This window comes from Pseudorasbora parva, chromosome 2 (genome assembly GCF_024679245.1).
Source record: "Pseudorasbora parva isolate DD20220531a chromosome 2, ASM2467924v1, whole genome shotgun sequence".
Taxonomy (NCBI): domain Eukaryota; kingdom Metazoa; phylum Chordata; class Actinopteri; order Cypriniformes; family Gobionidae; genus Pseudorasbora; species Pseudorasbora parva.
Window position 1 is genome coordinate 7,549,913 of NC_090173.1, and position 17,698 is coordinate 7,567,610.

General features: G+C 40.3%; 1 protein-coding gene across 1 annotated transcript; it reads left to right on the top strand.

Moving 5' to 3' along the window:
• The first annotated feature begins 833 nt into the window (after positions 1-833).
• Positions 834-11,676, top strand: LOC137091251 (interferon-induced very large GTPase 1-like). Its single transcript, XM_067455504.1, has 5 exons — positions 834-867; positions 950-1,516; positions 1,792-2,391; positions 2,564-2,631; positions 6,458-11,676. The coding sequence occupies exons 1-5, from the start codon at positions 864-866 to the stop codon at positions 11,132-11,134; spliced, it is 5,916 nt and encodes a 1,971-aa protein (XP_067311605.1). The 5' UTR covers positions 834-863; the 3' UTR covers positions 11,135-11,676.
• The last annotated feature ends 6,022 nt before the right edge of the window (positions 11,677-17,698 follow it).

Consider the following 17,698-nt stretch of genomic DNA (forward strand, 5'->3'; position numbering starts at 1 on the left):
GCATTTCGTGTGATTTTTGGCTGTTCACAGTACCAAAATCTGATCAGATTTTAATAAGATCTGCACATGAATTTGGATTGGCAGTCTGAATGTTGCCTTAGTCATTTGTAATTTCGCATTTCACTTCCGAAATTTTGCAGCGTGCAACTGGCGGTTGGCCCACTTATGGCTTGTTTCCACCGAACGGTACGGTTCAGTACGGTGTACAACTTTTGCCATTTCCATTGTCAGAAGTTATGAATGTTAATCTAGTTTAAATTGCACCATACCACTTTTTTGGCACCCCTCCTTTGGCATACCTAGCACAGTAATTTGGTACTAAAGGGTGGCACTAGACTAAAAGCAGAATGTTAATTGGTGGACAGAGAATCGGCGTGTGCTTTTTCGACCAAGAAGTGAGAACAAGATCTGCTGAATGTCATCCGCTGTTGTTTACTGTGTCGATTTCTTCTTTGTACGAGAATGACGTCGATTACTAGATCCCGCCTATCATAATGGTGCTGTTGGCGGTGGAAACGCAAGCCAGATAAGGGTTTAGCATCCCGAATCGTACTGGTGTATTTCAAGTTCTTTTACAATGTAGAGGCATCATTAAATAAGTTACTGCTATGTGCTGATAGGGAATGTAATCAATATAATCTATACCTATAATTGGATGCAATAATGAAGTTTAATTACAAGTACTTGATATTTGTAATTTCATTTAGCATTACTACTCAACTCCACACATTTATAATATGTATATAATATGATATAATATAATATATAATACAGTAGTATAGAGTTACAGTCTGTTGAAAGCTTTGTTTTTTGCCTCTGTAGCAGTTGTTCAGACTTTTCACACAAGACCTCATGAAAGTCCCATGAGTAAGTATTTTAATAAAACTTTGAACTGTTTGTAGATTTCATTTGCTTCTACTGCTTTTTCATAACACACTGTGTGTTTCAGAGAGTGATCTGAGGATTGTTCTGCTGGGGAAGAACTTAGCAGAAAACAGTCGAGTGGGAAAACTCATATTAGGGAATGAAAAGTTTGAAAGTAAAAATCCTTCAGATCAAGTGCAGACAGAAAGAAAAATGCACAAGACGGTCATCAACGCTCCTCACCTTCTCCAGCCACATCTCGCAGACCATCAGATCCTAGAGACAGTGAGAAAGTGTCTGTATCTGTCTGATCCAGGACCTCACGTGATCGTTCTGGTTCTTCAACACGATCAGTTTTCAACAAAAGATCAAGAGCACGTGGAGAAGGTGCTCAACAACTTCTCTAACAAGGTTTATGAATACACCATGGTGCTCACGACACACGAGTCAGACAGTGTTGAGTCGACCGAAGTCAATGGTGTTATAAAGGACATTGTCAAAAAATGTTTTAACAGACATTACAAACTTACAAAAAACAGCCCTTCTGCCGATCTTAAAGAGAAATTAGAGAAATTTGCACAGATGAACAGTGGACACTATCTGATTTGTGACGAATTTGAGTATTCCATGGAGCAACAGGACCGAGAAAGAGGTGATTTGGAAATATTTTATATAATTTTAATTTACTGATTCATAATAAATAGAAGTCAATTACAAAAATATATTAAAAAAATCACACACTTCACACCTTTTATCCAATGATCTCCTTTAAACGGAAGGTTATAAAGACAAATATATAACTGCATTAATGTAGGATAGGATGATGTGCACAAAAATAAAAATAAATGGTCATCAGATGGTCATCCTTGATCTTTTTCTGTGGTGCATTTAATTGTAGAGGTCAAAGTTGTTGTTTTTTTACTTCAGGTCACAGGGAGTCACCTTTGACCATTGCACTATTTGGAAACTCTGCATCAGTCCAGTTTAGACATGACAATATTCTACTTGGAGAAGAAGAGTACAGTTTTAAAACTGCAGACACATCCAGGATCATCCCTTCACAGAGGGAAATAGCAGAACACTACATCTCTGTGATAAACATGACTGTCAGACATGAGACTGAACTTAACCTGGACTGTGTGAATCAACTCATTGATCGACTAGTGAATGAACATGAAATCCACGCCTTCATCTTTGTTGTGCGACTGGGCCAGTTAACAGATGCTGATAAGAAGAGTCTCGCATGGCTTCAGAGAGTGTTTGGAGACAAGGTTCTTCAGTTTGTGATGATTCTCTTCACCTACGAGACAGAAAAAGAGTGTGACGCTATAAAAGATATAAAAGACCCTGTTCTGAAGCAGCTGCTGGAGAAATGTGGAGGAAGATATCACACCTGCAACAAGATGATGAACAACCAATCAGAGATCATAGACCTGATGAACAAGATTGAGCGTCTGTTCAGTGAGAATAAACAGCAGCGCTACACTGAAATAAGGCAAAACTTCGAAAAGATCAAAAAAGAAAGTGGTAAGAAATCAGTTTGTTTTCTGACGTTATGCATACATATATATATATATATATATATATATATATATATATATATATATATATATATATATATATATATATATATATATATATTTTCCACTTCAGAGAATCAAATATTTCAGTTTTCCACATTTGTTTGTTTAAAAAATAGATACAATCCCAACCACAAAAGAGAATACGCAGCGAACCACAACAAGCATGGGGAAAGATACACACAAGGTATGTGTTGGTTAAAATATAACTATAGAATATTTGCACAAAGTCCAAATGAAATTTTTTTAACATTATTGTGTAAGGAATGTTGAGATTAGAAAATGTTTCTGTCACATTTTATCTTCTGTTTTAGAACAAACATTTGGGATGCAAAACTGTAGAATAACTAAAGATGTATTGAAAGTAAGGTATGGAAAGAGACCCAATTAGGCCCAAAAATGTCCAAGTTTTAATATACAGTACATTCTTCAAATACAGTTTGTATCAAATGGATTTAGCTCTAAATTAAACTCTTAGATTGTTTTATCTTAATTTGAGAAATTTAAAGGTTACTGTCATGCATTTTATAAAATGAAGTTACTAAATCCAAGCTTTTTAATGGAAATGACTTGTCGGGTAATTTTTTAAGTCCATAAAAGTGCATCTATCCATCATATAACTGTTCCAAACGGCTCCAGGGGGTTAATAAAGGCCTTCTGAAGCAAAGTGGCACTGCTATAACAGGGCCTCAGCTGTCTCCATGGCCGATGATAGACCCTTGAGCGAAATTAGATGACAGGCCTTTGAGAATCTTTCCACAGCGATGAAGGCATTACCATTGGAGGAGGGTAGGTCAGTCATTAAGTCAACACCAATCTCATCTGGGGCATGACAGAGGAACTAGTTTACCTTCTGGTAGATGATGGGGGGGGGGGGGGTGATGTCACAGTTGGGACAGTCTCTCACAAACCGAGCAACATCCTGGGTCATACTGGGCCACCAGTAATGGTTACGGAGGAGTGAGAGGGTTTGTTGGCTGCCTGGGTGTCCAGAGCCCAGAGGTGAATGTACTGAGTCCATGTGGGTGAGGCGAAAGGAGGTAGGGACATACAACCTTCCCCCACTCATTGTTGGAGTTTGGAAGGGTTCCCCTGCCATTGTGATAGCACTGCCCCTAATCCTGTGGTAGATGCATCTACTTCAACGATGAAAGGGAGTTCTGGATCGAGGTAAACCAAGATAGGGGCAGTGCAGAATGCACCCTGGAGCTGATAGAAGGCGTTTGTGGCTGTTGGATAGGGACTTGGTCTGATCGTTCAGCATTGAGGTGAGTGGGGAAGTGATCTTACTGTAGATCTTAATGAAGCGTCGGTAGAAATGGGCAAAGCCGAGAAATCTTTGAAGTTATTTTATAGTAGATGGTTGTGGCCAGTTGTGGATAGCACATACCTTTCCCAGGTCCATCTTTATGCCTTGTGCACTGATGATGTAACCCAGGAATGAGATGGCGGACTTGTGGAATTGACACTTGAGGTGTCAGATGGTGTTCTCTCAGCTTTTGCTGGATCTGCGTAACGTAGTGGTGGTGGTCAGCCAGGGTCCGGAAGTAGATGAGGATATTGTCTATGTAAACAATTACAAAGCGATGGAGGAATTCCCAGAACACCTCATTCATAAATCTCTGGAATATGGAGGGGGAGTTGGCCAGCCCATTAGGCATAAGGTATTCATAGTGGCCTGCAGGTGTGATGAATGCCATTTTCTACTAGTCCCCCCTCCGTATCCAGATGAGGTTGTACGTGCTACAAAGGTCCAGCTTGGTGAAGAAGTAGGCTCCTCGCAGCTGTTCCAGGGCAGATGGAACCAGGGTAAGTTGATACTGGTATGTCACTGTTTGGGAGTTGAATGCTCGATAATCAATACAAAGCCTTAAGCCTTCAACCCTCTTTGCCACAAAAAAAAACTGGATGCAGAAGTGGATGGACGTATGAATTCTTGAGCGAGAGTTTCCTCCATATGCTTCTCCATGGCATTTTCAAAGGATTATCAAAGGATAAATCCTTCCTTTAGGTGGAGTGGCCAGAGGCAGCAGATCGATAGCACAGTCCCATCGCCAATGTGGTGGAAGTCTTGTGGCAAGCTGCTTACCAAAAACCCTCTTGAAACGGCCAATATTCTTGGGATATTTTAGCTTGCAGATGGGATTTGGGGCTTTCGATGTAAGTGGAACTTTACAAATATAGTGTGTTTCTCCTTGGGATGGCTGAAGGTTTGTACAGGCGTTCGGAGAATGCGCCAATGGAAACATTCATTCCCGTATCGCAGGACATTACCACTGGACCAGGACATTTGTGAGAATGTTGTTGTGTCCACCGCGTCCCAAGATGACTTTGGTCGTTGAGCCTCGAGCGCCGTAAATGAGATTTGTCTACATTTTGAACCATTCATAAATAAGATGTCTGTCAGAATCAAATGACAGTACAGGCACAAATGTTGAGTGATGCATCATTGGCATTTCACATGGGAAAGGTGGTACAAATTAATCTGCATTGGTTCAGTGCTGGGTGCTGGAGGGCTTGATGCAGAGGCTGGAGATTGCAGTGGGGCTCGTCCAGATGGCAGGCAGTGAGGAGTTGGGCAATACGAATTGGTTTCTGAACAGAGCTGTCCAGCCCTACAGTATCATCATAGATGGCCATTGTGGCACCAATGGATGAAGAGACCCTGTAGGTAGGCTGTTATCAGGGCTACCTCATTCCAGCCACATGCAACAGTGAGGGTTCGATATTGTGGGGCATAATCAACGACAGTTGAACGGCCTTGATGCAGTTGGTAGAGTTGGTTGTGTAGTTGGTCGCTGGCTGCTTGTCCGAACACCTCCTTGATATGGCTATTGAAAGCATCTAGAGATAGTGTGACTGGAGCATTGGCTTCCCACAGATTTCTAGCCTACTGTAAGGCTCTTCCAGACAATATGGAAATTATATAGGCAGTTTTAGACTGCGCTGAGGGAAATCTGTGGGGCTGCATTTCAAAATACAATAAACACTGCAAGAGGAACCTGCTGCAATCCCCTGGGCACTGGTTGGGCCATGGGACTCGTTACACCATCCATCAACAAAGACATGGCAGTGGCAGGTGTTTGAAGAGACTGACGATGCGCCGCTACAAGTTCAGCAAACATATCAGGACAGGGATTAGCAGCAACACCGCCTTCCATATCCATTGTGGTCTGGTCTTCTGTCATGCACACAAAGAAGAGGATATGCTAGGTGATCATTGAGGAACTTTATTATAAGAAATACATGTGGAAAGCAGGTAAGCAAACTTAGCTCAATGGCAGTTTAAGTGTTCTCAGAGTTTAAATCACATTCGTGGAAAAGAAGATCAAGGCTTCTGTAAGAGACAGGATTGCAATGCATGGTAGCCATTGACGAGACCAGACAGAGGATGATGGTTTATGTGGGTATTTATGGGAGTCCTGATCAGGTGCAGCATGTGAGGTGAATCAGAATTCTGGTTGATTGTGATCATGTGGGTGGAGTGATGAGATCTGGTGCTGAAGATGTTACTGGCTCTGTTACAAGTACACATGAGCTGCATATATTAAAGTGAAATGCGTCACTGAAGTTGAGCGTGTGCTTATTATGCAGGATTTTTAGTCTCTCAGAGCACCTCAGTTTGCAGTAGGGCTTGGCAATATGGCCAAAGATCTTATAATACTGTTTGGATTGTATATTTTTCAATTTCAATATTTATTCATATTCAATATTAATTTCATAACATTTAAAATGGAGAAATAAAAACATTCTGCATGTTATAGATATAGGGTGGTTTGCTATTTTTACTTTGGGAAATGTAGTGGATCCTGTGGGTATTTGTTTCGGTAGCCTTCAATTTGACAATATGTGGTATAACATAGCAAAATGCCATTATATACAGAATATAAAATGTGGCTTACTGTCTTATTAAAATTGATTTATTGATTATCAAGAACATTGGTTGCATTCCTGCATCAGTGTACAATGTCTTTCATTAATATTTACCAAATAAATTGCTGTTTCTTTCGTAGGTAATGCCTTTAGTGGAAGAAGAAACAAGATTGGAACAAGACGACGGAAAAGAAATTAATGGAAAAACAAAGCATCTCTTTAACAGACTTCATCTTAAAGAAATGCATCATAAACTGAGAGCTGCAGATTTTCTTCAATTAACAGCACATTCATTAAAATCCAGTGAATCTTGTGCTGAAGAGGAGCTGATTCAGACTTTCATGCAAAAACTACTGATGATGAACTACAGAGCAAGATACATTCAAGTTGAGGAAAACAAACAGCATCACACAAAACAAAGAGAAAATAACTCACATGAAGATATGAGTGATATTTTTAAAGCAATGTCTTTTTCTAACGAAGGACTCAATCAATCTGATTGCATTCACCCGATGGATGTTCAGATGGCCGTGTTTCATTGTGCTGATGGTTTTCTGAAGCAGCTGATGGTCACTAAACTGTCCCAGTGTCAGTACGCTCTGCCTCTGCTTGTTCCTGATCCAGACACACAACAGATTGAGTTTCCTCTCTGGACATTCAGACAAATCAACAAGAGCTGGAAGATGAGAAACACCAGCAATGAAATTATCAGTCAAACCCATCCAGTCTACAAGGCAGAAACTCCAATGGTGTCTTTCTTCAGGTTTGGCTCTGTGTCTTCATCCAAGTCTCAGCTGATGAACAGTCTGATCAATGAGAAACACAACACATTCTTCCACAGAAACTGCCCAGGCAGCAGCAGAACCAGAGTCCTGATGGATGGGGTGGTGGAGATCGCCTGGTTCTGCCCCTCTGGGAAAAACACGGATAAATTCACTGACTGTGTTGCGTTCTGTAATCTACACGGTGATGCTGGAGATCATGAGAAACAGCTGCAGATCCTCACTGAAATGGCCTCAGTAAATGTTGTTCTTCTACCACGACTCCAGAACAATGACAAAAGTGCGGCAGTTATCCAAAACTTGTACAGGAACAGAAAGCCACTCATTTGTCTTTTTACTGAGGATGAATCTGCTGTTACTATGCCGATGAAAGGAAAATACAAGATTGGTTTGAAAGACAGAAACCAGTCAGAAGTATCTGAAGAGATCCGAAGAGTAATAAATGATTGTCTCTCAGAGTCCTCTTCTACTTTCAGACTTGAAGATGTGTCCAAACACCCAGACATCAGAGTAGATGAGGAAGATGATGATGACTGCAGGAGAGGAAGAGAAGCAGCACAGCAGATGATGGGTTTACTGGAGAAGAAAGATCTGACAGAAATCAAAGAAATATTTCTGCCCTGTCAGGGGAAACTGTGGCATCAGTGGAGTCAGAAGAACAAAGAACTTCATCGACCTCGAGCATATGAGATCGAAATGGATATCAGTAGAAAGAAAACAGAAATGAAGAACATCCGTCACCAACAGCATGAATCTGACATCACTGCTTTTATACAGTTGTTTTTTAAACAAACCCAATGTCATGCTGAGAACAAGATATATTTTCTGAAATGGCTTGAAATCTTCCTAACCTCAAAAAATATTTTCGGTCCTCAGAAATACGATAAATCTGAACACCTCAAAGTTGAACAAGTAGAACTTGAGAGAATATCAAAAGAACTTCAAGCTGCAGCCTTTGGTCTGGAGCACATCATGAGGGAGATCGGTCAGATCTATGAATCATGTTCATCTGTAAAGAAGAACAAGAAAGACCTCCAATTCCATTTCTCTTCTCTGCCGAGTCTTGCAGCAGAGATGATGATCTCTGGATTTCCACTGGAGCTGATGGATGGAGATGCTGCTCATGTTCCTGTGATCTGGATCTCTGCTGTTCTAGATCAACTCATCCAGCAATTGGGAGACCAGAGAGTATTTGTGCTGTCAGTTTTAGGGATTCAGAGCTCTGGGAAATCCACCATGCTCAATACCATGTTTGGACTCCAGTTTGCCGTCAGTGCTGGCAGGTGCACCAGAGGAGCTTTCATGCAGCTGGTCAGACTGTCAGATGAGATGAAAATAAAGATGAACTTTGACTATATTCTGGTTGTTGATACTGAGGGTCTTCGTGCTCTAGAATTGACTGGAAGTTCAACCAGGCATCATGACAATGAATTGGCCACATTTGTTGTTGGTCTTGGAAATCTGACCTTGATCAACATCTTTGGAGAAAACCCATCTGAGATGCAGGACATTCTTCAGATTGTTGTTCAGGCCTTCCTGAGGATGAAGAAGGTCAAACTGAATCCCAGCTGCGTGTTTGTGCATCAGAACGTCTCAGACGTCACAGCTGGAGAGAAAAATGAGGAGGGAAGGAGACGACTGCTGCAGACACTGGATAAGATGACAAAACTTGCTGCTAAAGATGAAGTCTATGATGCAGGATGTTTCAGTGATGTCATTAGATTTGATGTTCAGAATGATGTGAAGTATTTTGCTCATCTCTGGGAGGGAAACCCACCAATGGCACCACCAAATCCAAACTACTGTGAGAATATTCAAGAACTAAAGAAAACTATTATGTCTCATGCAACAAAGTCACATGGAATGATGCTGATAGACTTGAAAGATCGTATTAAAGATCTCTGGGAGGCTTTACTAAATGAACGGTTTGTCTTCAGCTTCAGAAATTCTCTGGAGATTTCAGCCTACAGGAAACTGGAGACAAAATACAGCAAGTGGTCCTGGAGGCTTTGCAGTGCCATGATGGAAATTGAGAACAAACTACACAACAAAATAGAAAATGAAGCAATTCATGAGGTTGAGGAAACTGATCTTCAAAGAGAACTGAAGACGACAAGTGAGGAAGTGGAGAAATCAATGTCTGAATTCTTTGAGAAAGACACAGATGCAGATATACTGATTCAGTGGAAAACATCATTTGAAATCAAAATCAAAGAGATTCAGGAAAACATTGTGAGAGAAACAAAGAGGAAACTAAATGAGATTCTTCAGCAGCGAGATCTGAAGAAAATGATTGATGCTCAGAAGACACATCATGAAAACACTCTCTTTGAAAAGAGCAAAGAACTTGCCTTAAAACTCAAAGACAAAACAAATGATGAAGAAACGCTGAATAAAGAGTTTGATTTGTTCTGGAAACACAGTGTGAAGAAGATCATCAGAGACACTCATCCAATAAAAGACATTGACATAATGAGAGATGTGAAACACTTCCTCAGTGACATCTACGAAAGTGCTCCTGTAGGCCACTGGATGGAGAGCAAGGATATTTTCTCTGTGCCAAGTTATACGCAATATGTTCTTTTCAAAAAAGAGTTCAAAGAGTCTGAAATCAACTCATCTGGATACACTCAAACATTGTCTCCAGAAGATAAAATAAGAGCCTTCATCACAGATGTTGAACAGCAGACAGATAAAATGATTCAGTCATTCAACATTTCAAAGATGGGCTACAACATCAGCAGCATTCAACAGCTCATAGATTACATCAAGAGGAGAGTAACAGAACATCAGGCAGGATCTGTGGAATATGAGTTCAAGAATGAATTCTTTGTGTATTTAGTACTTTCCATCTGTAGCAGAGCAAGGCAAATGATCTCGGACCAACACAAAATGTTTAGAGATGCCAATGATCCAGAAATATATGTTGAGAAAAAGAGAGCAGAGTACTATAGTATTTTCCAGAAATACTGTCATGGAGCAACATCAGCTGCCATCTTTGGTGAGATCATCTGTCAAAAACTGAAAGAGCCCATTGAGCAGAGCGTCTACAAGAAGACTGCCAGAGATCTGACAGATGAAATAATGAAAAACTGTCAATCACTGAATGGAAACCGATCAAAATTGGAGAAACACATCCTGAAGACACTGGCAGAAGAGGAGGATTGTCACAAATACATGAACTACATTTATAACCCCAGAGATCACTTCAAGAGTTTCATCAGAGATGAAGTCAGTCGGTACATCACTGAGAAGTTCGGTGCTGGTGTTTTACACAAGATGAAGGTGAACATGAAACTCCTGCAGCAGAAGATCATAAAAGCAGCACATGAATCTACTGAACATGTTCAAGAGAACAGAGATGTTGGTTTGTGGTTGAAGAGTTTCACACAGCAGCTCTCAGATGTGCTGATCTTCTCTGAAAAAGACCTCAGTGGAGTGAAGCATAGTGGTGCTGACAATTGCAACCTCCTTGAAGATGTGATAAGAGAAGAACTTCCTGCTACAATGTCTGATATCTACGGTAGATTCAACACACAGACATTTTTAGGAAAGCTGGACTATACATTCAGGCCAGATGAGATTCTGATTGATCACTTCTGCCAGTGTTGTTGGGTTCAGTGTCCGTTCTGTAAAACCGTCTGTACCAACACCATAGAAAACCACCATGGAGATCACAGTGTTCCTTTCCACCGTAGTATTGGACTGAGTGGAATTCATTACGACAATACAGTTAACTTGTCTACTCATATCTGCACATCAGCAGTAGGAAATAGCAATCTATATTTTTATCCTATTGGATCAGAAGATAAAGTCCCCTGGAAAGATTACAGAACAGCAGGAGGAGTTTATGCTGACTGGAGCATCACCTCTGATCTCTCTGAGCTGCCCTACTGGAAGTGGTTTGTGTGCAGATTCCAGAAAGATCTGGAAAAATACTACAGTAAAACATTTGAGGGGAGTGGTGAGATCCCAGATGAATGGAGAAAATATTCAAAACGGGATGCCTTAGAGAGTTTGGATAAATACATTTAATTAAACAAGTATAATACGTTTCTTTTAGGTCTTTAATTTACAGAATAGTTTAATCACTTCAGTGAAGCTGAACTCGTCTAAACATATTTTATTCCTTGGGACACCTTAGAGTAAAGTCTCGAAAGATTGAATAGTGTTCTGTTTCAAAAGACTATGTATTGGAGGACTGATCAATACGTTAAGACCTATAGGAACAAAATTCCTAAATGTGACACTATGATAGTAAAAGTCTAGTTTGAGCTCTTCACTGAATCCTGCTGAATCTTTAAAAAAAATATCTTCTACTATGCTTTCACTATTTCCCCTCCTTGTTCTAGCCTGTACTGTTTTATACAATGTTTGAAAATGTTATATTATTTGAACTTTTCAGGTTGTTGCCTCCTTAAGATGCATTCTTGTATCCCTTATTTACAGTATAAAGGTCCTTTCACACCGGACGCGTAAAGTAAAAGCATAACGAATAAGCGAATATTTCGCATGCGAATATTTCGCGTCAAAACCATTCACATCAGCCGCGACACGAATTTGCGACGTTTCAGAGCTCCAACATTCCAAAACATTCACATGTTAGGATGCTAATCATGTACAGGAGCTAAAACTTTATCATGGTGGGTTCAGCACTTACTTTCTAAAGTCTGTGGGACAATTTGAGGATCTCCTCCAGAGACGGCAGCGCATCTGACGAGACAAACCGCACACTTCAGGGAATCAATCATTTCAGTCGAGTCACATGTAAACATTTCAGTGCCACAGACGTAGCCTACTGATGGCAACACATTCACTTTCCATAATCGCGGACACAATGTTTAGAAAAAAATCAACTATTTATAAAAGGTTATAAGTTATTGCTGTCTGTAGCATACAGTGGGCAAACACAGCGGCAGCTGTACAGCTTACAGCTGTAATCTCATAAGAAATATCTTAACAAAGGTTAAAGTTGATTGAATAGCTAGTGACATCAACTGGACATTTTGTCACCTTTGTTTCCTTTTATGTGATTGGTTGAAGCCATTTTTGTCACCACTAGAGTAAAAAAAAAAATCAACATCGAAACGAAAAAAATAAATGTCGTTTTTTCGCCTCAGCACATTCGCGTTTGGTGTGGAAGCGCTCATTACACAAACAGCTGATCGAAGAAAAAAACATTGCGCGAATTATTCGCACGTCAAAATCACGTCCAGTGTGAAAGGGCCTTTAGTCACTTTGGATAAAAGTGTATATTAAAAAATAATTATAAAGATGTACATGTAATTTAGTTTTCAAATATATATTTTATGTATTCTATTTAAAGTTTTTTTATATATATATATTTAGTAGTTAGGGCGGGAAAAGTTCATTGTCTAATTATTTACACCTTTATGTTCAATAAATGTGAGTCATGCATTTACAATATACTGCATAAATAAAGTTATGTGGGTTCATTAAAGTCTATTTTTTTCATTTTATATAACTAATTACTTTACATTACTTGGTAAATTGCATTAACCATCAAAGTTGCTAACTTAGTTACCAAATATGGTTTTGGGAAATGCACCCCTGAAAGATTATTCTTCTGGCCACGAAAAATAACTGTAACAATGGTTACAGTAATTAACACCAACACTGATGCTAACAGGTCCTAAAGGTCGAGCAGACAGCAGCCCTCAGCTCAGAGCACAGCCGAGCCAAGGGCTGCATCCGAAACTTGGAAAATGCTGCCTTCAGAGGACACATGTGAAGGCAGGAAGGCATCGAGCCACGTCCGAATCTAATGTTTGCTTCACTTCTTGTCTCCTGAGATACCTTGATCTGAACGATTTTTGAAGGCAGCGTACATGTGTCCTTCGCTGCCTTTGATATCCCACAATCCTGTGCTTTCCATTCAGTGACAGTTGAGCTGGCAAAAAAAGATGGCGTCCAGAAGTTGTGTTTACGGGTCAGTTTGTGTGTAAATGTACGATTTTTACCAAAATATTAGGCTACACTTCTGATGTCATTTCTAGCGAGAAATCACTGTAGTAATTAAATATGTGTTTAGTTCTCACCAAAGCTCTCTCTATTTTGCTGTAGCTCATTAAAGTGTTACACTGCCTTAGAAGTCTGTCCGAAATTAGTTTCATGAGATGCCTTCATGCACAAAACACGCCTTACAAGTCATTTTCTGATGAGGCAGCAAGTCAGCAGCCTAGGTTTTCGGATGCAGAAGGACTCTGATAGTGACTCCACAGTCAGAAACATTAGCAGCAGGGATACAACTACATGCTGCCTTCCAAAAGCAACAATTTCTGATGTAAGCAGGGAAATTCAGAACATCCTGATGAAGCATAAGACTGCAAATGAACTCATCATTCATGTAAGGAAGAGCGATATTCAGAGAGAACAGTCAGAACTCATTAAGTGGGACTTCAATGAACGTATGTACATGTCTTTTGATGGTTTTACTCCGTGTCTGTGGGGCAAAACCGACAGCGTTGGAGTTGTACTCTATATTACATTACACACTTTAGAACCTAACGCAGAACTTAGCGATGTAAAAACGTATTGTTGTTAATTCAAACCTCTTTCAGCTGCTGTCAGTGACGGGTTATTTCCTCAGGCCATTCTTTGCACATGATGGACGGGAGTCGACCCATAATCTCAAGAGATATCGGGTCAACTGACCACATAGGCTACTGCTCAGAGCCGGCCCAGCCACTAAGCGACCCTTGCAATTGCAAAGGGCCCCGTGGCCTGCAGAGGGCCCCCTAGAGAGCGCACGCACCTCGCCTCATCTGTTTGGGGAGGTGTTTATTATACTCGAAGCGCAGACTGGGTGCAGGCGTGATGAGACGTCATGCTCGGCCAGATTCGCCTCGAGCTTCTTCGATTGCGGAGCTGCACGCAAAGTTACAAAATTTGACGTGCACACCGCCAAGCGAAATTGGGTCTCGCGCACTCCTCGACGCAATTTTTGCCGCGCTCGTGCGGACGCGTCAAGTATAAACAAGGCTTAAAGCTACACTGAAGTTGGCCGTTTGATAAATGCAAGTTAATTCTTCAGTTCAATATTTGTTTCTAAAAAAGGCACATAAGTTCCTGTAGAGATAGCAATACACATTCTCCTTTTTTTTGCCAAATAAATGAAAGCATGTCATCAATGTCTTTCTCTTGCTGTATCAAAATCTCACCTAGCTTTCCTCAGAGATAGTCAAGTTCAGTTTGTGCATGATTACATGATATAACAATTGTGTTAATACTGTATCCTGAATTGTGGATAAGTAAGCTATATATCATATTATGCTGAAGTAAATTTCTGGAGTGTTAACAAGTAAAAGCAAAAACAACAACAACAACAACCGTACAGAACTTAAAAAACGTGACCCTAAATCCGTGATACGAACCGAACAACCCCTAATGTGTACCTAAAGCAGTTTTCATCAATTTTATTTATTGCTTTTGGTATTTATTCAAGTGTATTTTTTGTTAACAGACTGAGAGTTTTATAACAGACTTTTCTTGTTTTTTGGTTGTTTTGTTAATTTATTGTGGATATTTAAAATGTTTTCCGTATCAGAGTCTTTAGAGATAAAAGTTTATTGATCTTTAAAAAAGGTGTACCTGCATTATTATGCCATTATCATTATTTTAGATGAAAATGGGTTTAGAACGAAAAATCTTATCATTTATCGCAATAATTTCTTGACCAATTTATTGTCCAGCAAAATTTGTTATCGTGTGCTGTTTTTGCCTTTTAAACTCTGGTGTCAATTAAAAATGTTTCTTTGATGGTCAGTGAAAATCACTTTATCAGTCTTTTTATTCAGCAAGTTCATCCGTGTGTGTTCATTGCACTGCACTGCCATTCAGCTCAGTGGTATCATAATTTTCCTGTTAGACATCAAACATGGAACTCAACTCAAGAACTCAAGGTCTTTTATTGACGTTCTGTACATGTTACCACATAAGAACGAAATACGTACTCTGGACCAGCAGCGTAAAAAAAAGATAATTATCATACAGTAGGCTACATAGAATAATTAAAACATAATTTAATAGACTACAAAATTTTAAAGTAACATAGTAGATATATGTATAGTATAGTTATAAGGTAGTCATTGCTTTTCTTTAGGCCTTACTTAAAACGGTCAAGGGCCTCCAACCAAATTTTGCTTAGGGCCCCCAAAGGTCTAGGGCCGGCTCTGCTACTGCTACATGTTTTCACGTTAAAAACCGCAAGTGCGATCACTCGCTGATCATCTGCTGAGTGCATGCTCGTCATCGACGTTAAGTTTTCAACGGACAAACTCGCACAAAAAGTATGTCAACATGTCCATCTTGATGAGTATCCAAGCAGACATAGTCTGTATGCTTTAAGTGAACTGTATAGAGTCGAGAAAGACGAGCATATCCCTGTATTAGGTCTTAAAGGGGCAGTAGCCTTTACCGCTGTCTGTTTAAAGGGGGGGGGGGGGGGGGGGTGTTTTTCATGTGTTTTTCATGTTGTTCATGTGGGGGGTGTCATGTGTTTTTCTCATCTTTTGACTTGTTATCATGAAATGCTGTTTCATGCATACTGAGCTTTTTACACTGTTAAAGACTTGGATTCCCATCCTAAACATAGACAAAGTTTCAAAAACTAATGTTGGACGTTTGATGGAGTATTTCTGTATTAAAACTCCTTCCGGTTTCTCACAAGTTTCGGAGAGTTTTTTTCGAGTATGGGTCGGCTTGACGTTAATAGAGCGGAAGGTCCTTGTATGGGCCGTACGGGCTCTTCTCCCGGTAGGGTGCGCGCGCGTGACTAGAGCGAGAGAGGAAATGCACGCCCATAAACACTCGCTCAGGTGCAGATCCAGTCGTCCGTGAACACTAATGTCGGTTATAGTCCGCGCCGCGCTCCACTTCATTTCTCCACTTTTGACATTAAGCGACTTCAACGCTTCAGCACAGCATTCCGGGAAGGCAGCGCTGCATTTGAACCGATTTGAACGCAGAAATGCTTCAGTCGCGTCGCAAAGTGGATCTCCACACTCCAAGAAGTGTGTTTTTGACGGAGCGGTCCCAGCGGCTTCAAATGTCTGTGCTGTCGGCTATCATCGCGTGAGTAAACATCAGTAAACGACACGATCGCGTGCTTCGTCATTCAAATGCACTAACGGACTCCATTGCTGTTCTATGTAACTTATAACGTTACACTAGTCTGACGTGCAAAACCGTTTTGCTTGCTACTAAGGTTTGGTCGCTGTGGCAAGGGGGGCGTGGTTTAGCGAGGTCTGCAGCGGGAGAGAGAGCCGCGGGACGAGCGGTAAGTGAGTGGGTTGGACGCAGATTAATAACACCTGTCTCTTGTTCCAGTAATGGGCGTGGAGAGAGGATCGTCCCGCGGCTCTCTCTCCCGCTGCAGACCTCGCTAAACCACGCCCCCCTTGCCACAGTCGCATACAATAGTCCATAAACCGAATCATGTCATGTTGACAGGCCTCTAAATACAGTACATACCACAGAGACGGACGTCCTGCTGTTGCTGTTTCTATTTCAGCCTCCGAATTAGATTCTGGATCATTATCTGTATTAGCTGAGATAGCGTTGGGTTTCTCCACGCTTGAGGACGTCACCGCTTTGTGCGCGCTTGTCATTCTTTAGCTCCGCCCACTCGATACTCCTCCAGGCGCTCTGTTTTTTCCGGAAAGACTCGGTACGGCCCATATTTCTTTTACAAATATAATAAAAATAAAGACTTTTCAGAGATATGCAGGATGCAATACTACTCTATAGGTACTCAAGATTGACATGAGATTGACTGAAACTGAGTGTTTCACCCCCCCTTTAATGTCAAACAAAAGATAAGGACATCGCTCCATGCTCTGAGTCTTGATTGAATAGCTTTTGTAATTTTAATAAGGATTCATCTTTAATTTAAATGTGCAGTTATTTTACATTTGATTACTTTATTCAATTTCTGTACCTAAAAACTAATGTTAGACCTTCCTAAAAAAACTGAAAAGCATTGTTTATTTTATCAGTATGTTTGCTTGACAGTATTTATTTGTGCTGCTGCTTGTATTCAAGTTATTGGTTCTTTATTTGTTATTTTCTGTATTTTTATAGTAGGCCTAGTACTTTTTTCCTTGGACATAGCAAATACTGAAATGGTGGGTGGCAGGCAACAGTTTAACTGACAATTATTATTTTATTTATTTAATTAAGTAACATTTCATATCTCTAACATGGTGGAAAATTGTAACTTTAAGGTTCACACATAGTCAGAACCATTGTGTGTGTGTGTGTGTGTGTTGGGGGGGGGGCACTTGGGTGGGTCTTGATATGATATTGATATGATAATGATATTAGACCCACTCACTTTTATCGTCTCCAATTCAGCACGTCTGTTTACCTACCCTTAACCGAGAAACACTTATTATTAAACACATAATAACCCCCCCCCCCCCCCCCCCCCCCAAAAAAAAAAAAAAAAAAACTAAACAAAAAACATACATTTCCAAACTACAGTCTGCCCAGTGAATTTCGCCCATTTCCACCACTGACTATAATGTAGCCAATCACGACGTGTGTTTTTATGAATAAATTATCTTAATAGTTTTTAAT